The 22,640-nt window shown below is 30.4% G+C and overlaps 1 protein-coding gene across 1 annotated transcript; it reads left to right on the top strand.

Annotated features, from left to right (window-relative positions):
• The first annotated feature begins 15,114 nt into the window (after nucleotides 1–15,114).
• Nucleotides 15,115–21,198, top strand: LOC111317837 (uncharacterized). The gene is made up of 7 exons (XM_022920308.2): nucleotides 15,115–15,579; nucleotides 15,893–16,035; nucleotides 16,539–16,588; nucleotides 16,687–17,267; nucleotides 18,273–18,353; nucleotides 19,961–20,023; nucleotides 20,797–21,198. Exons 1-7 carry the CDS (start codon nucleotides 15,526–15,528, stop codon nucleotides 20,851–20,853), a joined length of 1,029 nt encoding a protein of 342 aa, XP_022776043.2. The 5' UTR covers nucleotides 15,115–15,525; the 3' UTR covers nucleotides 20,854–21,198.
• Nucleotides 21,199–22,640: the final 1,442 nt, after the last annotated feature.

Raw genomic sequence — 22,640 nt, forward strand, 5'->3', positions numbered from 1 at the left:
ATGAAGGTCACACCAGAGATGAAAAATGAGCATGTAGAAGAAGATCCCATAGATGAATATAATAGGGAGGACATATTTTAATTCTATGTAATAGTTTAAATTGTTGTTAAGGTTTTGCAATGTAAAACATAGTTCACTAATATTTTGTTTTTTGTTACTAGCTTGAATTACTTAATTTTGTGTGATCATGTAATATAATAAATTGTACTTTATGCTTTATATGGGTTGCCACTATCAAGTACTCTGTTATATTGTACTTAGTATATTTTATGTATTATTATACTTTAAATGGCAAAGCATAGACGATTGAATATCACTAGGACAAATCGTTCCTCTAGTTTTCAACTGCAAACACAATATGAAAAACAACATGTGCCTATAAATTTAAAAGCTTTACAACATGAGCCTATAAATTTAAAAGCTTTACAACATGAGCCTATTCAAGAATCTCAAGAACCAATTTTTCAAACTACAAATAATGAAGATTAGGATGAACAAGTTCAACATAATTCAAGTATAAAAACACTATATATCTGTTAGTACAATTCTTTATGTGTTATAATGTTATACAATTACAATTTTTAATGAATTTAATTATTTTTTTTACATATAATTTTTCAATGTAGGAAATGTTCAACATAAAAAAGCTTAAGGTCTTACATGTATGGCTGATATTTGGGATGTGGAAGAAGGGGAGCATGTTGCTGTTAAGGGCAATGATGATGCTATACCTATTGGTGATGAATCTTGTTTTTAACTTGATTCATTGGTAGCATGGTGAAAATGCCTAGCTTTGCATCAATTAATTATACAAATTGACATGAAGTGTTGGATGATAAAAAGCAAGAAATGTGAAAAACGTTAGAGGTATCAATACGATAATGTTTTAGAGGTATCGATACAATAATGTTTTAGTTGCTAGCTAATGTTATGACAATAATCTTTTAGTTTTTAGTTAATAGTAGCAATTCATATAATATATATTGACATTTTCTTTTCAATTTCCTTTTTTCAAATTGTAGTCAAAGTTTGAACTTTACAAATATGATTTTGATGAGCATGTTGATGAAAAAATATTTTAAAAAATTATGTCTTAGGCACTAAGAATCATGGGTACTAAATGGGGGTAATGGAACAACGAATTGAAGTTTAAATTTTATGATAAACACAAGACACTGGAGGAAATTGCTGCAAAGTTGATGATTCTCAAGTTGATAAACGTCAATTCCTATTTCTTGCTATACATTGGTTTACTAATAAAACGAAAGTAAATGTTTATAAAATATACTATTTACTTTGTTTTAACACTAAAATAATAATTACAAAGTTATTATAATATATCTTTTCTTATTTATTTGTTTAAAGGAATGAAATGAGACAAACAAAACAAACTGTTCAAAATTAGATAAGCGTTATTGCACAGGAACAAAATTATTCTCAAAGATCATTCAAAAGTTGGTACATATATGAATTTTCCTTGTCGCACTTAGTTAAATGAATATGAAGTTTACTTTTTATATGTGTAATTTTGTCATTACAATTATTAATGTTATACCATTGTAGAAACAAGAAGCTAATGGAATTTCACCATCACATGCTAAGGTGTATGTTCTTTCTCGTACATGTAAAAATGAAAGTATTGTGAATGATAAGGCAGCTAAAATTGTGGTATTTAATTCAGTGATTACTTGTTTTTACTTATATTTAGTTTCTTTATACTAAAATGTTTGTTTACAACTTTAGGAACTCATGAAGCAAGGTTTGAGTGAAACTAGTGCTTAGAATTCTAAAGGAATTCATGAAAAGATAATGTTTATTCAAAAGTTAAAGGACCGTAGAGAAAAAAACGTGTTCGTTGCATGGGTACAGTATCTACTTCATCTAAACAATATGGTCTTTCATTTTCTAAATTAGTTCAGCATAAGGAAGAGGTACAAGAGTTGAAGGCTAAAATTAAAGACTTGAAAGAAACTTTAAGTACTATCTAATCAGTACTTAAAAGATAATTTCTCAATGAGAATACGGATATCTTAAATATTATTACTCACATGTTGAATAGAGAGGTATACATAACATCTATTTTAGTTTATATATATGTAAATTATCATCTTGCTCATGAATTTTGAACCTTATTGAAATTTTTTTTGAATTAATTTTAGGTTCCTGATGCTAGTAGTGCTCTAGAAATCACACGTAAAAACTATCGTTCTTCAAATTCAAGTCATCAACCTAATAAGAATGAAAATGGTAAACTCATCATCACATGATCTATATGTGGAAATGCTTTGCTTGATACTTGTTTCTTAGATAGAATGCCAAAATCAATTTTGAATCATATAATTATGATCTTGAAACATTACCTATCATCTTTGCCATAATCATTAAATTACACTATGATTTAAAGCTTGCTCTTTTTCCCTTGAGAAGGCTTTCTTGTCTTTTTTTTCTTTGAAAAGGCTTTCTTATGATGTAAGCATGCTTTTTAGTTGTAGACTTGAATGTTATAGTGAAAATATTTGTTTAATGATAGTTTTGTTGACTAAAATAATCTTAAGTTGGTTTCATTAAGTTATTATTTGGAATTAAATTAAAAGAAAGAGGAGATTACACATGCGAATTAGGTTATTTCTTGTTCATTCATGCATTACACTAATGAATAGGATGTTTATAAAATAATTTTTATTGGTATATAAATGGATTATTACCTTCTGCATTTATGAATGAATAAGATGTTTATAAAATTATTTCTACTGGTATATGAATGGATAATTACCTTCTTAGCTTTTGTATATAGAAGATAATTTACAAGAATTTCAATTGGATTTTTTTATGTTATGTAGATGCTCATTTGTGGAAATCTATGATGGGATTATTTATTTATTCAGGAAGTTGTTTATTTACTCAAAGTATTATGTTTGTAGGTGGATTTGGTTTTGTTTGGGATGTTATACTCTTTGTTCAAATAAGGCTGTTGTGTTTTGTGATGCTTGATTGGTATATTGAATACTATTAGTGAGTTTGGTTCGTTAAGCTTGTTAGTTATATGATGTAGCTACACTTGTTGACTTTTCAAGATTTGTGATATTTTGTATGAATTAAAATATTTTGGTTTTAGAAAGGACTTATAATAGGTGCATGTATGTTTTTTCTTATTAAGGTGGCTTTGCAATAGTTTGTTCATTTATAGATTTTTTAATATTATCTTGTTCAGAGTTCTATTGAAGTTTTAATGTGATCAAAAGGCCTTTAGGTATCTATGGTGCAAACTTATGATTGTTTTTGTTAGGGAAAGGTGGTGTAACTCTTTATCTATGTTTGTTTTATCGATATTTGTTTTATCAAACTTGGTACAATGACTTTAGTTTTTCACTTATACTCAGTTTGTGGAATATAAATAATTTACTTGTAGTTTTAATATTATTAAATATCTTTTACTTTATTGTGTTTTTTTTTTTTTTGTTTATATGAAAGCATATCATATTATGATTATAAATAAATTAATATTAATAATTGAAAATATAATTTTTAAAAAAATTTACCAACGTCCTAACATTTATACTGACGCACTTGATCGTTAAAATATTTTAGCAGATACTAACAGTCACCAAAATATAATAAAAAATTAAAACATATAAGTCTATACTGACAATATCTAACCGTTAGTAAAGGTAAGAAAATTAAAATATACAATTCTATACTGATAGTTTCTAACTGTTGGTATATGTAAGAAAATTAAAAAATACAAGTCTATATTGATGGATGCTAAGTGTCGATATAGGTAAGAAAAATTATAAGTCTATACTGACAGCATTAACGATCAGTATAGGTCAAAAAAATTAAATCATATAAGTCTATACTAACGGGCGCTAGCCATAGGTATATATAAGAAAATTAAAACATATAAATCTATACTAAAGGGCTTTAAGCGTTAGTATAGGTAAAAAAATTAAAAGTCTATACTGACGACTATTAACCGTCAATATAGACAAAAAAAATTAAAATATACAAGTCTATACTGACGAGTGTTAACCGTCGCTAAAAGATATAACGGTAAAATATACAATAGATGCTATACCAACAGATATATAATTACTAACAGTCTTGAACCGTTGGTATATCTTTGTAAGCTATTTTTTCACTTTAAAAATTGTCAGTATAGGTCTATACCGATAAGAGATATACTGACAGTTAAAAATTGATCGAAATACATATTTTGACCATCGGCATAGGGTTTATGGTGCTATACTAATGGATTTCAGGGTTTTACCAATGCTTTTTTTAGTGTCACTGTATGTTAGATTTCTTGTAATGTATTAGACACCAATAATGGGAACCCAACTTTGAATTAGTAACTTCTAATTACAAAGTTTAATGGGTAATAACAAGTTATTATTATGTCGTTAAACACTAATAAAATCCATTTAAATTTTAAAAACTAGTGTGATCCATTACGTAAGGAGGAATGAGGATGAGTTTTTATATTTTTAAAAAAATTTATTATTTAAATGTGTAAAGTAATGGAGACATAATGAAAACTCTACCTATATAAACATAGAAGTGGTCCGCTTCAACAAGAAGAATTAGGGTTTCCCTTGTAAATGTTTATGAATAGGATAAGTACATGGCCATAATAGAGCTAAAGTGGTTATAAACCTCTAACATGAGGATAAATAAGTATTATGTATATATCTTCAATTTTAACACTAGAAATTGAGGTTTAATCTATGAACACTATCAACTTCGTTAAAATTCTAAGATATATATGTTAATTGATAGTTTAAATCGTAAGATACATTCTTGTATTCATAATATTTATTTGTGTGAAAATTAAGCATCAATATTCCAACTAATGGGAAGATTGTTGGTAATTTAAAATGCGATGCATCCCATATTAGATAGAAAGATTTAATTATTGATAAATAAAATTAATTTTTGTATTAATTTTATTCATATTTTAAATAATTATTTTTTAACAGAAACAATTATTATATGATAAATTGTTATAATTATTTGAATATAAATATATTATTATTTATAAATGTCATAATTACACAAAACATCATAACTATTTGAATAGAAATTTATATATATTCATTCATTATAAATAGGTCTTTTAATATAATCACTTTCACTACTTTTGATTAGAGATTTTGAGGTTTTATTATATCCTAAAGATATAATTACCTTTAATAAAATATTCTTCATACCTCAAAACTAAAATTCTTTTTTATTATTCCTATTTTCTTATTTATTTTTTTCCGACAAGAATTGGGGAGAGCTTGGGAACCCACGGACAATTCATGTCCTTTGGCAACTACTGAAGAAAGAAGATCCTCATGTAGTATTCCTAAGCGAAACAAAACTACATATTAAAAAGCTAGACAGAATAAAACACAGATGCGGAATGAGTGCATGCTTTGGGGTAAACTCAGATGGCAGTAGTGGAGGCCTAGCAATGATGTGGAAAGAAAATATAAACTTAAAGATAGAAAGCTACTCCAAGAATCACATAGATATGTAGGTACTGGAAGAGAAAGAGGAACGAAGTTGGCGCATAACTGGATTTTACAGGGAGGCTGATGTGTAAAGAAGAGAGGTGCCATGAAACTTACTGAGGAATTCAGCCAACTAGTCTATCAAACTGGGGCTATGCATAGGTGACTTCAACGAAATCATGTGGTCACATGAAAATTTTGGGGGGAGGGAAAAACGAGAAAGACAGCTGGAAGAGTTCAGGGGATGCATTAGCAGAGGCTGGTCTCAAAGATCTCGGCTATAATGGCACCTGGTATACTTAGGAAAGAGGCAACGACAGCATAAACAATGTGAGAGATAAGCTCTCGGCTTGTTGTGATCTTCTCTGCAACACGTTAAGTTTGGCTTGCATGCCATACTTTAAGATTTCTGCCCGTGACATTTAGCTTTTTATCGAGCAGTCTGGGTTGGCATTGTTCCAAGCCGAGAGGACGGGTAGGTGTAGTCATCCGAGATTCTACAGGGGCTGTGTTGGGTGCCATTTGAACAAGGATGATGGTTCCACTGGACTCGTTTCAGGTGGAAGCAAGGGCGGCCGTTACGTTTGCAATTGAGATGGGCTGTCGAAAGGTGATATTGGAGGGAGATAGTTTAACTGTGATAAAGAAGCTGCAATCTAAGGATCCAGATCTTTCACCGATTGGCATTATAATAGAAGAAGGAAGACACAAGGTGGCCTGTTTGGAAGAAGGAAAGAGCATGCATGTCCCAAAGCAAGGAAATAGGGTGGCCCATAGTTTAGCAAAACATGGTCTACTAGCTTTCTGAGGACCAGGTCTGGCTAGAAGAACATCCTAGCTTTCTTGTACCGTTCCTACAATTTGATTGTATCCAAAGTCAATGAATGAAGAAGTCGACTTTTCTCAAAGAAATATACCTTGATGAGAAATAAATTTTGTTTAAAGAATGGATCTTATGCACACAAGTCTATGAAAATATACCGTACCCCTTGACTTTTGCATTGCTTTTTTTTTTTCATGGAATTTTCTTTGTGACCTTTTTCTATGAATTAAATTTGTAAATAAATATATATCTTGTCATTTTAGGACCAAAAGGAATTATGAATATATATTTGATTATTATTTTATTTTGTTATCTTTGTGCAAATAAATTCTTTTATTTTTTTAATTTAAAAAATTGGGAAATCTGCCTTGAGTGTTTGAATTTATTTTTTTTCCGAACTTAAAATTTATTGACATTATTTCTTTAAGTAATCGTGTATTTATATGTATAAAATTATTTTTGATAAAAAATAATATGCATGATTAGAAATAATCTTGTCATTGTGGTTGCATATATGTTTAAGATAAAATTTTGTGGCTTTTTCTTATAAATTTAGGTTATGAGAATTTTCTGAATTTAAATAAAATATATTAATTGGTAGTTCATCTATTTTCAAACATTTTGATGAACTCTCCAAAGCACAACTAAATAAACTTCTTTCGATTAACTCCAAGAGAGAAACTTCAATTTAACCGATCTTAACAAGAATTGTCTCTTACTATTATCTGCCTCTAGAGAGCATTTAGCCAGCACCAAGATTTATTTATGTATTAATCAATCTCTTAGAGACAATCACCACACTTTTCTTCTCGTGAGGAATCTTGCCATGTGCGATTTCTTTGACAAATTAATACAATACTTCATATATTTTTAGAATACATTACATGCAACACCCAAAAATTACACCCCTAACCATTAAAAATGTGTTAATACTGTTAGGCTAAAAGCCTCCAATCCAATCACACCAGCGGAAGCGAAATCAAACAATAAATCAAACATACAAGAGACAACAATTTAATGTGATTCAATCCAACTAACCTACATCAACGGATGAGAAACAAGATTCACTAGTTGTAAAGAATTACAATATACATCAAATCATCAACCTCACTTAACAATCAATACTCATAAGACACTCTCAATCTCCTCTAGTCCTATAGAGTATTTTCACCCAAACAAACACAAACACAAACCCAAATGCTCCCATACATCATACCTATGTGGACCCTCTCAATCTTCTCTAGTCCACTCACAAACAACCATACACACTCATAAGACGTAGAGCCTTAATACTCTTATGGGGTATCTATCCCACACAAAACCCTACAACTCTCTTACATTTTTTTCTCATACCAAACCTTGTAGAAACTTCACCTATTTATAACCATATAAACTTGCCCATTAAGAATCACTCTCCTCTTAGAATTCTTCTCCTGTAAGTTAAACTTGCCTATTAAGAATCTCCTTTCTCTTAGAATTCTTTTTTTGCAAGTCTTCTTGTCCATCAAGCAATATCTGACAAATCCTAAACAAATCTCTTATGAGATTTGAGTCAATATTCTAAAAAATCTCCACCTTGACTCAAATTTCATCAATCATCTGTCTTCATGCTAGACATGCTTGGCTCCACCTGCAATGGAAGTCTTACAATCATCTTCTCTTCTCTTGTGTCTTCACGCTTCATACAAAACAATCCTCAATCTTCAAAACTTGAACTCGAACTCTTCTTTTGAATTGAGCTCCTTTAAGCTTATTTCTTCCCATGTCTTAAACCAAGCTCTTCCCATATCTCGAACTGTCAACTCTTCTCATGTCTCGAACCATCAGCTCTTCCCACATCTTGAATCTTCAGCTTTTCTTACATTTTGAACCTTCAGCTCTGATACCACTTGTTTGGGGAATACCACAGCTCTGATACCATTTGTTGGCCTAAAAGCCTCCAATCTAATCACACCAACAGAAGCAAAATCAAATAATAAATCAAACACACAAGAGATAACAATTAAATTTGGTTCGGTCCAACTAACCTACATCCACGGATGAGAAACAAGATCCACTAGTTGTAAAAAATTACAAACATACATCAAATCATCAACCTCACTTAACAATCAATACTCATAAGACATTCTCAATCTCCTCTAGTCTTATGGAGTGTTCTCAACTCAAACAAACACAAACACAAACCCAAATGCTCCCATACATCATACCTATGTGGATCCTCTCAGTCTTCTCTATTCCACTTACAAACAAACATATATACTCATAAGACGTAGAGTCCTAATATTCTTATGGGGTGTCTATCCCACACAAAACCCTACAACTCTCTTACATCTTTTTTTCATACCAAACCCTGTAGAGACTTTAACTATTTATAACCATATAAACTTGCCCATTAAGAATCACTCTCCTCTTAGAATTCTTCTCCTGTAAGTCAAACTTGTCTAGTAAAAATCTCCTTTCTCTTAGAATTCTTTTTTTGCAAGTCTTTTTGTCCATCAAGCAATATCTGACAAATCCTAAACAAATCTCTTATGGAATTTGAGTCAATATTCCCAACAAATACCTCTTAGAATGGTGAGAAAACTTCTAAGATATTCATTGTGCTCCATTCCAATTATCCTAAAATCTGCACCTGTTGCCTTGTCTTCAGATTCAACAACATTAATTCTTTCTTAGATCCAGAAAATTTAATAGAGCACCACGGGATCAAATTTTGAGAATTACAGAAAATTTTCTCTTGCATGAATCTGATGTCACAAACATAATTTGCAGCTGCAAAATCGCTATACTTGAACCATCATCTCTGCATCACTACATGATCGCATCAGAATAATTCTACTAGTTGAGATTTTCAAGGATGAACATATTCAACATCGAGATTAACAAGAAGTAATTCACAAACACATCTTGCCTCCAACTCTACCCATTCACCATGTTTTATGTCATCTGGTTTCCCATTTCTCCTTTCCTAGTACCAGACGCATTAAAACTTGCTGCACGAGGAGATTTTACATCTTTCTCTACGTGAAACTAGTCTTTTCATCAAATTTCTCAATTGAGAAATTTAATGAATTAGTAGCTTTCGATATGGATTTTTGAAACTTGATTTAATGAACTCGATGCTTTGATAACACTTGTTGAGAAAAACTAAACCAAGAAACAATAAACGAACGTACAATAGAGAAAATCAAGCAAATAGAATCGATAACAAAGATTTATGTGATCCAACCAAATTGCCTAGTCATAATGTTACTTGAAACTCATGTTTTGCTAAAAGAAAGATAAGATTAGAGAATTTCTTATGTTAGGATTATTGGTTCTAGATGTGGTGTTGTGCTTAGATGGGTTAGATTCAAACAATTGTTTGTTGTTTGGTTGTGGTATAGAGGTGTAGATGTTTTTCTGATGCTTGAGTTTTCTTTTGTATTCCTGTGGTGCTTATGTATGATGCTGCTCCTCCATTTTGTATCCCGGTCTGTTGGTGGACTGTTGTTAATAAATTAAACACCTTCTTTGACTGAGCAAAAAAAAAAGAAAAAGTTGTTGTAAACTGTTACTTTTACTGCCTGATTGAAGCTGATTGCATTCAATTCATTGATTGTGTTTCAAATTATGTGCAAAGCCTTGAATATGCATGCACTGCTGTTAACAGTTCAGAGTTTTCGTGTTTTCTAAATCTATGTTCCAGCTATGTTTCAAATTTATGCTTGCTTATCAAATTTCTGAATGGGTTGTTCATACTTGTTTAATGTCATTTCTCCCCAAGTTTCGTTGTGTATACATAATCTGGTCCTCTGACACTGTTCTGAAACTACTTTATATTAGGTTAATGGAAAAGAAATTTGCCAATAATAGAGGGGATTTCATAAAGTTTGGTTTACGGAAAATCTTGTCCCATTCAGAGAAATTATGAGGACAAACTATTATAGTTCATAGGCCATTGATTAACCTCATCGACTTGAATAATTAAAGATAAAAATCCATGCATCTATACTTCTATAAGGGTGAGCTAATCAATTTTACATTGAATAAAAATAATTTGTCATCTTATGCGCACACCCGATAAACTATTTTATTCAACTTTTTTTTTTATTTTTTGCAAGTAGCTGATGATGGAATTTGAAGTATGAACTATCATTGATAGCTTGAAAGTACCCTATTATATTTTACAGATATGAGTTTTACAGAATTACTTTTAGTGGGAATAAGTAACTCAAAAATCTCCCCACACCCTTCTTTCTTTTCTTTTTTCTTTCTTTTTAAAGTTTAAATCAGAAGATATTGAGTTGAGAATTTTGTTGTCCATGTCAGTCTTGAGCTTTGGTACAACACAATCTTGGTTCTTCTAACTGGAAACTTGAAAAATGCTTACGTTGCAATTGATGCTCTTGCCATTTGTTAAGTCATTCTGGCAACCTTTTCCGATTAGCTTAAAATATAATTAGATTATGATTGCCAATGGAACCGTTTCAGTGGTTTTAAACCATTGTATATGCTAACTTCTTCTGCAATTAGATTCTGATTGCTAGTTGCAGCTACCTTTAACGTTCTCTAATGGCATTGTTAATTCCATGTTGTTGGACTAGATTGATAGATGCACTCAAGATGATGAAGCAAGGCGTGAGGCGACTTCTTGTTCCAAAGAGCAAGGTATGGAAAGGCAAGAACAAAAGATTCTCAATTCTTTATAATAGGAAATTGTTAAAAAACATTAAAATTTTTTTGTGATGGAGCTAGAGTGACATCTATTTTATATTTTATAATAATAGGTAGCGGTTTGCATGTATTATCAGATGTTTTTATGGCATTTGTAGATTTTACTAATAATTTTATAAAATATTGTTATATTTTTTATAAATGAAATAAGATGTTTTGTTTATTTATTATTATTTATCTATATTTTAATATTCATGTAATTACTTTAAAAACAAATTTAAAAACATTACAATAAAATGATAAATTATAAATAAAATATAATTATATATGATTAAAAAATAAATATTATTGATAAAAATATTAACTATTATTGAAGAAATTTTAAATATTATCGATAATTTTTTTTAAAAAAATGATAATTAATGTTGAAAAAAATTAAAATAATATATTGACAAAAAATATTTTTATCAATGAAAAATTTTATCAATAAATTATCAATAAAACTTTATAATTCTGATAAAATTGTATTATTGATGAAATTTTTTCATAAATAATTTATTATGGACAAAAAATAAAATATTACTGATGGAAGCAATATCTTTTTTTTTTAAGTTACGAAAATTAATCATGTGTAATTGTACTAATTATTTCAAATTTTTGTTTGTTATTTTTTCATATATTATAAATGAATACTTTTTAAAAAATATCTTAAATCTATTACGGAAGAGAAACGAAAATGACAAAAGAAACGAAAAAATACTACTAACGATCCCATTTCCAAGCATCATACAAAGTTATATGAGATAATCCATAGAATCAAAGACAGACATTGATGTCGCTTTGAAATAGTGCAGATGTTTGTTTCAAGCATCTTTAATTTGAGCTGCGTTGCCTTTACGCTACGTTTGGAGTCGACGACACTTCGTTGCCTGCCTCCTTAAAATTTGCGCCACGACATCTACTGCCCACTTTCTTTCGTTTTAAAATCTAGGGTAGCATACACTGTCAGTCACTAAATTTAGCGAGCAGGATCTTATCGGGTATAAAATAATATTTTATAATAATTTTTTAAAAATATATTAAGTTTATTAATAATAAAATATAAATATAAATATAAATATATAATAATAAAACTTATAATTATAAATATAATAATATGTAAATATATATCAATATATTAAATAATTGATTTCATGATTTTTAATTATAAATCATTAACAATATTTTTTATAAAAATAAAATTATTTTTTTTACATTATTAACACGTTATTTTATCATATTTAATATTTAAAATATTAAAATAAAAATCACAAAAATATAATTTTTAAATAAAAAATTAAATTTTAAAACAATAAAATAAAGATATTAATACGATAAATAAATTTTTTTTAATTTTTTATGTGATATTTTTATATTATGAAAAATAAAAAAATATTTAAATTAATCATATTAATTATTTTGATATGTAATATTTTTTAAATAAAATGAGCATGCATATAATAAAAAAAATTGGTTGAAAAAAGATCACAATTAAATATTTACTAAATTGATTTTAGTTATTATAATACTTATATATATATATATACTTAAATTTACATGTTTGTGAATATTTAATGTGAGATAAATTTATTCATTTTAAATTAAAAATCATTTATAATAACAAAACATAAATTAAAAATTTGTAATTATATTTTAAAATTAACAGTTGTAATTTTATATACAAATAAATTTTATAACTATATATTCAATATATATACATAAAGTAAAGAATAATATATATCAATACAATTAATTTAAGTTTGAAGGGTTTAAACTAATTCTTTTCACTAAAATATTTATAATTACTATGAAAATCACATATATATATATATATATATAAATTCAAATTTTTTGAGAGGCCATAGCCCTCGTAATCTCCTTAGAGCATCCCTCGTTGTAGGTGAGTGTTTTAAAAGCATAACTTTCTCCGTCCGGGGCGACATTAAATTTTATGGAATTAAATTTTTTTTATTTTAATATATTTAATATTAAAATTAAAGTTTCATGACCTTTAATATTAAAAAGTGAAAAAAATCATTAAAATAATTTTAAAATATAAAAAAATAGAAGTTTTAAATATTTAGAAAAAAATAACATAATTTTGAGACATTTCTAAAAAAAAAAGAATAAAAATAAATAAGACAGATGGAGTAAGTTTTTTAATTTAATCATTAATGTTTACATAAATATATTTTTTAAATTATTGAAATGTTAAACAGTAACATTTTTTTAAGATGATACATCAAGTCAGGAAAAGAATTCTAATGGAATAAAAATAAAAATAATTTCTAATAAATTCCAAACAGAAAATTCACCGAAATAATGTTGTTTGGTCGAAAAGAACGAGGATTGGACATTACTTAAGCATTTTCAAGAAATTTCCTCCATTTTTAATTCATCGCGTAGAAGAAAAGCTACAACAGCTACTCTGACCCATACTTAGTAGCCGGATTAAATCTTGGAGCATCAGCAGTCTCGTTGGACTTTAGGATCCGGTAGTTAAGCAGAGGGATCTTCTTTAGTTCTTTGCATTGAATTAATTTTATTACATACAGAAGTGAAATAGGGGAAGGAAAGAACAACAGAACAAATACTCAGAACTAACTCCAAACAGAACACACATTTAACTTATAGTATGCTGGAAATTCACATTTTACCAATGAGAATCTGATGCAGTAGCTCAGAGTTATGAAGAAGAGAAAGACAATGAGCCATGTGAAGATGTAGAAGTCAATCAAAAACTGATGGTGGAGCAGCAAAGAATCAAGCTGATGGTTTTAAGGATTCAGGGCAATCAAAATTAATTAATAATTGAATTAATTATTTTAATAATTAATATTAAATAATATAATAATATTATTTTCATAATATGAATATGTTTAATAATTTCTTTTTTTTAGATTAAAATATATAATTTTATATTTTATTTATTATGGTATTTATATTACAATTTTAATAATAATATAAACAAAACATACTTTTGTTATGATTTAATAATAGATACTTTCAATATAAAATATAAATATTTTAATAATAAATATTACTATTTCAATATTAATAAAAATAATATTTTAAAAATAGTAATACTATTTTAAATATTTTAAGATATTAATATAAAAATAATAAATAGTTTTATTTTAAGTATTGTTTATATTAATATAATATTTTAATATTAAATATTATTTTAAAATATAATTATTCTTGAATGTTAATAATTTTAATAATAAATCGTTGCAATATACTTTAATAATAAATCATTTTTAATTCTTTAATAGTTATATTAATAGAATTTGAAGAAAGAAAAAAAATTTTAAAAAAATAACCAAATAATAAAAAATATTTTTTAATAACTCATTCAAACAACAAATTTTTTACTTTTTCAAAAAATATAAATATTTTCTAAAAATCAACTTTTACAAAACAAACGGAACCAAAAATTTCAAGTCAGTCAAAGTGGCAGAAGGAGGTTGCTCGGCCCTTTGAAGTCGCATCTTTGAAGTTAAATCTATGTCATTTGGCTAATTTTTTGGGAAAATCAATTGGAGAAAATGAAATATGAGGTGAAGAGGAACATTTGGTGAAACTTGGGACTAAACTAGTGCCGACAAATGGCGTCGACAATGACAGGTGGTGGCAATGGCACTTGGGTTTTGGAAAAATTTTGACTGCCGATTAAAGATGAAGAAATAAATTTCAAATAAATATTTAATCATTTATGTTTTAATGCTGACACGATAATGAATAATGGAATGATTGTTAAATATTTTTTACACATGTTAAGATTTTATTGGATATTATGCTATGTCAATAAATTTAACTAAGTGTAATGGTTTCTATGGCCAAAGTGTTCAATGGAATACAAGTTTAAGGATTTAATTGTTAATTTTTATTCTTTTGGCATTGAATAGATAAAAAAAACATAGGTTTAAGTATTAAATGTTAACTTTTATTCTTTCGGTACTAAATTGATAAAAAAAAAAAATAGTATATAGGCCAAATAAATATTTAACCATCCCGTTTTTTATTTATGTTTTATTTTAAAACTGCCTTTTTCTTTTTTCTTTTTAATTATTAAGACGTCCCATATTCATTAAACGAATCAGGCGTTTACTATTTATATTGTCAGAGCATACAAGATAAACCGCACTGTAAAATTTCCAGTAACAGCGCCACAATGCCTCACGAGTCTCGAAGATCTCCGTTCGTGTTTTCCTTTTTCTTGGAGGCCAAACGATCAGATTCCCTCTTTGGAAAACCCTAAAATTTCCGAAGAGAATTTATTTTTAAAAAAACAGTGACGTTAAGATTACATTTCTATTTTTTTTTTCACGATCGAAGTTCCAAATCTCCCAAAATGAACGGCTAATTTTCCGTCATTGAGGTGTTTTAGGGTTTCTATTTTTCAACTATTTTTTTCTAAAAGACGATGATAAGTATCGTTTTAGTTGATCCCTCAGAAGTCATAGCTGAAAGAGCCGATTTATCGATTTTTAACTAGTCGAGGGTTTCTTCATGGCAGAAGCTTCGCGGGGCCGTGTTACTATCACTCTTGGCCGTAGTGGCCAGGTATTTGTTTTACTTTATTTCTCGTAATATTTCTTTTCTTTTCTTTTTCCTCGAAATTGGTGATGTTACTTAAGTATTTGTTTGGTTGCTGGTAAAATGTAGGAAATAAGCTTGAAATTAATAGGAATTTGTCCTTTGAACATATATTGTATTAATTCTCGACTCTGAACGATTTAGTTTAGTATGGTAGGTTTTTGTTTATTTATCCATTAAAGTGTTTAAGCTGTTTCTTTAAAAAAACAGTCAGTGTAGTTCCCTTATTTTTCTTGTTGGCTTCTTTTGAGCATGAACTATATTGATTATGTTGGTATAGGTGGTGAAGAGGGCTGGACCTGCATCAGATGTTGATTTTCCTGATTCTCATCCTGTTGCTGGTAGTAAGCGTTCTGTAAGGGATAGGTTAGGAGGCAATATAGATAGTTCCTTGTTGCTTGGAAGTCAGCTCAATAACAAACGGTATGTTCTTAGGAATTTTACTGTTTTCTCGGCATTTCAAAATCTTGCTTTGCTATGTCGGTGCTTCTGCAATGGCTATTTATGTAATGTTCTGTGTTTCCTAGTGGATGATAGTGATGCTGTTGTTATAGTAGCTTCCAAATTAGAGCACTTATTTTAGGGTGTTTGTTCGAATGACATGATAGAATTCTGTTGCTATGGATTGCCAGGACTTGAGAGTGACTGTTGGACGTGGATATGCTTAATTTTTTTTTTTTTTTTTAAGTTATTCCTATAATTTGGAGTTCAGGACTGTATCCTGTTTCCACTTTGACTGTTGGATATGTGTTAAACAAGGATTCTTTAGGAAAAATAAAGAGTTGCAGCAACATAGACCATGAGAGCTGATACATTGCCCTGCCTTTGGCGTTTATTTCCTGTGTGAATAAATTTTCACCCTATTAGTTTATTAATGGAGTTTACTTATGCAAAAAGTTATTGCGCTATTTTGCCATTTTCTACAGACAAAGAGGTGATGGTCATACAACAAGTTTGAATGCTAATGGCTTGAATGGTACCAAACTTATACCTCTATGTTGCAATATCCTTATTTTTCTGATTTCTGAACTGCTTGTGAGATTACTAACATCACTTCTTTTGGGAAAAAAAAAGATATTCACATTGGTAAAGATGACCTCCGATTTAAACTCATGCAAAAAAAGGTGTTTAGACGGGCTCAGATTGATGATAACCATAAGGGCATGGACCTTCGTGAAAAGTTGTCAAGAATGGGACAGCCTCCACTTAACAGTTATGAGACACGTCAGCGAGTGCCTGACCCAAGGGAGCGAATGCCTGAACCAAGGGAAACCAGTATCTTGGGCAGAATTCTTTCCACAAGAAGTGTGGATGATTTGCCTCATGTGACCACATCAAGAAGTTCTTATTCTTCTTGGACTTTAGATCATTTAAGGCAAAGATCACCAGACAGAGTAATGGGTACTTCTAGGGGTTTATCTCCCCCAAGAAATGTTGAAGAGCTTCAGAAAAAGCCGGTAAACAGGGCATATGATGATGTGAGGACAGTTCCATACATGGGCAAAGATGTTCTTGATGCTCCAAGGCCTGTGAGTACAGCATCTTTTGTTACAAAGTCCACATTGCCTACCACTTCTGCAAAGCCCATGCCACCAGGCCTCCCAATTCCAAGTCCAATTCCTCCAAGCAGCATTGTACAAAAAAGTTCATACTCTGTATGTACTAGTTGCTGTCTACTTTCCATCCTATAAGTGAAGGGTGCAATGAACATGTTTTACATCTATTTTTTCAGCAATATATTTTCTCGTGAATATCTGCTGCTTATGAGTTTAGTCTGTTCTTTACCATATAACTCCTTACTTTGTATGATTTTTTTTTTGTTTGCATTTTTTAAACTGTCAAAAGAAATGTGTTATGTTATTCTCAGACCACCATGCTTGTAAAGTCGAGACCTATCATAAAATATTTCTCTCTGAAATGAATAAGAATATTGTAACTTGTCTGGATCTTTCAATCTAGTTAGTTTTGTTGTCAACCATATTCAGTTGGCTACAGGATAATATGCTGTTCCAAAAGTTTAAGAACCAATTATATTTCTGTTGGTTTTCCAAATTGTCTTTTGGAAACTAAATATAACATTGCATTTTTAGGTGACCTGCTTGTTTTTTATTTTATTCTTAAAAAGATTCTGCTATGTGTGGGTAGCTATTGGTCTGGTCACTTTGGTTCTGAACAAGTAGCAGTTGAGATTGCTTTGAAACTGTATGTTACGGTGCCTAAGATAATGTATTACATTTATGAAATTTCAAGTAATAGGTGCTACATGCTCTTTACGAACACCTCTGACCCCACCCCATTTTGTTACCTCTCTTTTTCACATCAGCAAAGAATCTTCTCCTCTATGAAAGCATTTTTATTTTATGCTCTTGCTCATCAAATCTGGATCCTAATAATTATTGTCCTCTCTTCTGCCAATATAGCAGTACCTTTGCTTTGTTTGCTAACCCTTTGCCTCTCACCATATTTTTGCTTAACTTCCATTCCCTTTTTTATCAAGTGTTCAATGCAGTTTGCTTTCTATTCGTGCATAAATGACCAGTCATAGTGTGATCCCAAAGACTTTTCTTAAAAGTTATATGCATGCATTGATTTGTAAGGAGCAGTGTTTAGATGAATTTTCTTACCTTTTTTTTCTTTCTTTTTGGCTGGATGCTATATAGGGTGATGAACAACAAACTGTTGAAGGCTTGCTACATTCACTGGGGTTGGGAAAATATGCAATTCTTTTTAAGGCAGAGGAAGTAAGTAATCTAGTTCTTTTGTTCAATTCTCCCAGAGTAAAGATTAAATCTTGTTTTTTTTTTTTTTTTGGGGGGGGGGGGGGGGGGGGGAGAATAAAGGTGTTCATGAGAGGCAAGGGAAGAGTAATCAGCCAAGAACAAAGATGCATTTCCATTGTGATATATTATTTCTTGATAGTAGTTTGTCACTTGCTATTTGTTTTCTTTGGTTATTTCAGTACGGCAGTAGTTTGAATCACTGGTGCAATGCAAGATCTTAGGATGGTTCTTGCATCTTCACCTAATGGGGATATTTGCTGATTTTTCTGATTGAAAAAAAAATATATTTTAGCATCAATAGTGATTTTGGCATCTTATCTGTCATATTTTAAATGACCTCAGTAGCACTCAGGATTACTCATCAATGTTAATTCTTAAATACATCACTTTCAGGTTAGATTGTCTAGCTTGGTTCTGGCAAGGCTGTTGATAATGTAAAGATGTCTTCACACATGCTTGTCCAAATAAAAATAAACATGGAACTTTATAGAAGCAAAGATTAATATGTATGTTTTATGTCCCAAAAGTGGAAGTCCAATGATTAGATCTAGAGAATTTCAAAATGTAGCTCACACATTTCAACCTTAGGATGAGGGATGAAGTTTATGGGATGAAAGGTTACCTCTTCATATGTAACCCTCTTTATGAGCTTCCTTTTGTATCTAAAAGAAAAAAGTATGATTCATGTACCCTCTATTACCTCCCCATGCCAGATTGGCAACCCTCTGCGCCCCCCCCCCCCCCCCCCCCAAAAAAAAAAAAAAGGGTATATGGGGATATTAAGAAGTAGTAGAAACACAACAAAAAATGTATTAAGGCAGGTGCTGTGTTTGTTTTTGGAGGAAACCTTTCTAGATCAAATAGAGGATATGACAAACCAGTAGTTGCTTGTACCTTTGATAGTTGCCAATTGATGCTTGGATTTTGTGTTGCAGAGATGCAGGCACATATCTTATTTGATTTTACTTTTAATTGCAATAACGAAATTTACTCTTTCTTGAAAAAATGTTGGATATGATTATTATGCCAACCATAAGCGGATCCTAGTGTAACATGGACACCCTCAAAGATTGGGTAACAAGAAAAATTGAAGGAAAATTTTCCCCTGGACACCCTTTCCATAGATAAAATTGATAAATCCATCAACAAATTTATATATATATATATATATATATATATATATATATATAAGTGGACACCTCCGAAAAAAATCTTGGATTCGCCACTGATGCCAACTATGGCTGACATTGGTGTGTTTGAAATGGTTGCCAAAATTGGTGATGTTATTCAAGTTGTGAATCTGTCTTATAAAACAATGCATAAGTATCTTCAAGAAACATTTGGGTACTGATGTTTCCAAACAAACTGTATATAGAGAAATTTCCTGGATTGAGGTTGTTTCTGCAGCTGTTCTATCATGCAAATTTTGAAGATTTAATTTACTCTATTTTTAAGTTATTGAAATGTTATGTATTGATTTTGTGATTTTGATTGGAGAATTGCTTGTTTGTTTGTTTTATCTGTATTCTCCTTTTTTGGCTGATCTGTAGATTTGAAATTTTACTCAGGTGGATATGACAGCATTGAAACAGATGGGGGAAAATGATCTTAAAGAGCTAGGAATACCTATGGTATATTACGCTTCTTTTCTGTATTGGTATTGTTTATTTTTAAATTTTCTGTTCTTTATTTTCACAATTGATTTGCCCAAAGGCCCCAAACTAATAACTGATGCACATACCTAAACTCAGATTTCTGACGAGTTAAATTCACAAAGTTGAAATTGTCAAGCCTGTCTCATATTTTCTTCATTAGACATCAGTTCTCAAAACATTTTTTTAAGTGATTTTTAGCATGTGCACACAGCTGAGACTGATTTGAGCACCTTAAGTACATCATGATAATTCTGTGTGCCTGGATTTCTTTTACATGAATTTCAATTACTTGCTGCCTAAGCCAAATTCATTTTAACTCAAGGCTTTATGTGCTACGATTATAGTTGTAGATGGATTATGGTTGAGCATTTTCAGTAAGCACTATGTGCTAGGAAATCAGGGATTTTCCTTGCTGCTAAGTTATAGTTATAGTTCCAGGTTTACTGCTTAGTAGCCTGCTACTAATTGTTTTAACTTTTGAAAGACTCCAGTATCCAGGTGCTTACCATGGTATAGATGGGAATTTTAATTTGCCTCTTGCTCACAATAAATTTAGGGTATTTGGTAATATGGGATGTGATCCGGGTGATTTCTAGATTCACATGCAGCCAATCAAAAGACTTTTATCATGATCAATTTTCACGTGAAGATTGTTTGATAACTGTTGTGCAAAATGTAATCTTAAGATATAGCTGTTGAAATTTACATAACATGCTGAATTGTCCCTAATGAAGCTGGTTTATTTGCAGGGCCCTAGGAAAAAGATTCTTCTTGCTCTCTTGCCCCGTTCAAAAAGGCAACCATGATTATTCGTTCGTTTCGTGTGACAGGGTGCTCGTATTCGTGAATCTTGTCTAAGTAAAACCATTGTATCTCTCTTTTTGGGATAGAAAGTAACCCGTCAATCTATTGTCACATTTTTTAATCTAAGGCTGATTAACCTAGGTAGAAGGTGGCAAGAAATTTTGAGATGTCAAGAAAGTATATTGTTCTCGTTTTTTATGCATGCTACCCCCTTTTAATTCCTTACCAACCTTAACCATATGGGTGTTTGATCAAATTCAAATGAATTGTCTTCGCTAGTTGTTGGTAGAAAGAATAATATTCCTACAAATGAATGTAATGTAAAATGTTGTGATCTGCTGAGGGAACTCCAATTTGTATTCTCCCAAATACTGTTTGCTTGGATCCTTTTCTAGGAAATATCCTTGCCCTTTCCCCTACTTTGCTTTTTTTTATTACAATCTCCTTTTTCTTTAAAAATAAGCATGCATGTCATGAAGTCCGCTCAGTGCCCTCTTTAGTTTATGACTTACATACTCTTCTAATCTTTTTTGAAACAAAGGTTCTCCTTCGGCAAGTAGCCTAGGATAAAAGAACCCAGTCATAAAAGCGCCAGCCATTGGCTTTAAAATTGTGTGATGGTGGGCTATATATATATATATATATATTAACAAAAGTTTAGATATGGAGAGGAGAGGTTATCTCGATTAGAGTCTTAAAGTATATTGTAGATTTCGGTGAAGACTTGCATGGTATACTAAGTATAACTGGTAATAGCGTGTGAATGTATCTAAAAGTTACGAGTGAAATATTCGTTTTTTATCAACTCAATCAACTTGTGTTCGAGCCGGACTTGGTTTTTTAATCCTTGGGGAAGATGTGACCATCGGCTATTTGAGACTTGGGAGGTCCTCTCTACTCTCTACTGGAAGCAAACGGCATTAAACAATGTGATGGGCACCCAAGAAGAATAGTAGAAAACAAGGGAATAAAAAATTCTCATCAGTGAAAGCAAGACCTTAAAATTTGCCTGCAGCTACCAACATGAATAAACTAGATTAATTTGCACCCGTTTTGATTTGTCTCGTTAGAAATAAAACTTTATTTTCTGACGGCTAAGACTTGGTTTGCTCAACTTGAGGATTTCAGCAGAATGGGTGGGTGGGAGGGTCAATCTGCAAATAGAGATACCAGGCTTATCTTTTGTACTAAGCAAAAACTTTAAGCTCTGCAGCCACCAGTAAACATCCTGGTTTCCTCTTAAGCTTTGCTTTCTCTTTCAATAGCATAGATTTGGTTTATTGGATTTGGTCAATAATGATTCAGTTAGCTTCATTTTCCATTCAGGAGTACTTTCTTTATGTATGTATATGATGTGCCATGAATTGTCTTTATTGCGCTATTATTTCCTTGATTCTTTGAATGCGAGATTGCTACGGATGATGATAGTTGGACTTTGGCACAAATTCAAATATCATGATATTTAATTTATCCAATTCTATCTGTGGGAATTTAGTTTTCTTATGCTTTGGGAATTTTAAGCAGCCCAATGAATGAGAATGTTCCGCAACTAGTCATGGATATGGAGATACGACTTTGTCGCTTGGGCTTTTTGATTGTCAATTTCATATTCTAGGAACGGTTATGGAGATTCTATGCGTACAGTAAGAAAAGCAAGAACAGTGCTTCTTATTTCTCCTTTATTTTGTATTTTTTTAATTTTTCGCTTTTTTATTATAAAAAGCAAAAATAATAATAAATAAAAACAATTTTTTTCATTAATATCCCAAACTCAATGAATAGCCCCCAA

This window comes from Durio zibethinus, chromosome 2 (genome assembly GCF_047325235.1).
Source record: "Durio zibethinus cultivar Kanyao isolate XHJ-2024 chromosome 2, ASM4732523v1, whole genome shotgun sequence".
Taxonomy (NCBI): Eukaryota; Viridiplantae; Streptophyta; class Magnoliopsida; order Malvales; family Malvaceae; genus Durio; species Durio zibethinus.

Excerpts from the sequence above, each read along its gene's own strand:
- LOC111317837 (XM_022920308.2), top strand. The coding sequence starts at position 15,526 with ATGGCAGAAGCTTCGCGGGGCCGTGTTACTATCACTCTTGGCCGTAGT. Across the intron at positions 17,268-18,272 it reads TACAAAAAAGTTCATACTCT|GGTGATGAACAACAAACTGT; the intron begins GTATGTACTAGT and ends GATGCTATATAG. Across the intron at positions 18,354-19,960 it reads TTCTTTTTAAGGCAGAGGAA|GTGGATATGACAGCATTGAA; the intron begins GTAAGTAATCTA and ends AATTTTACTCAG.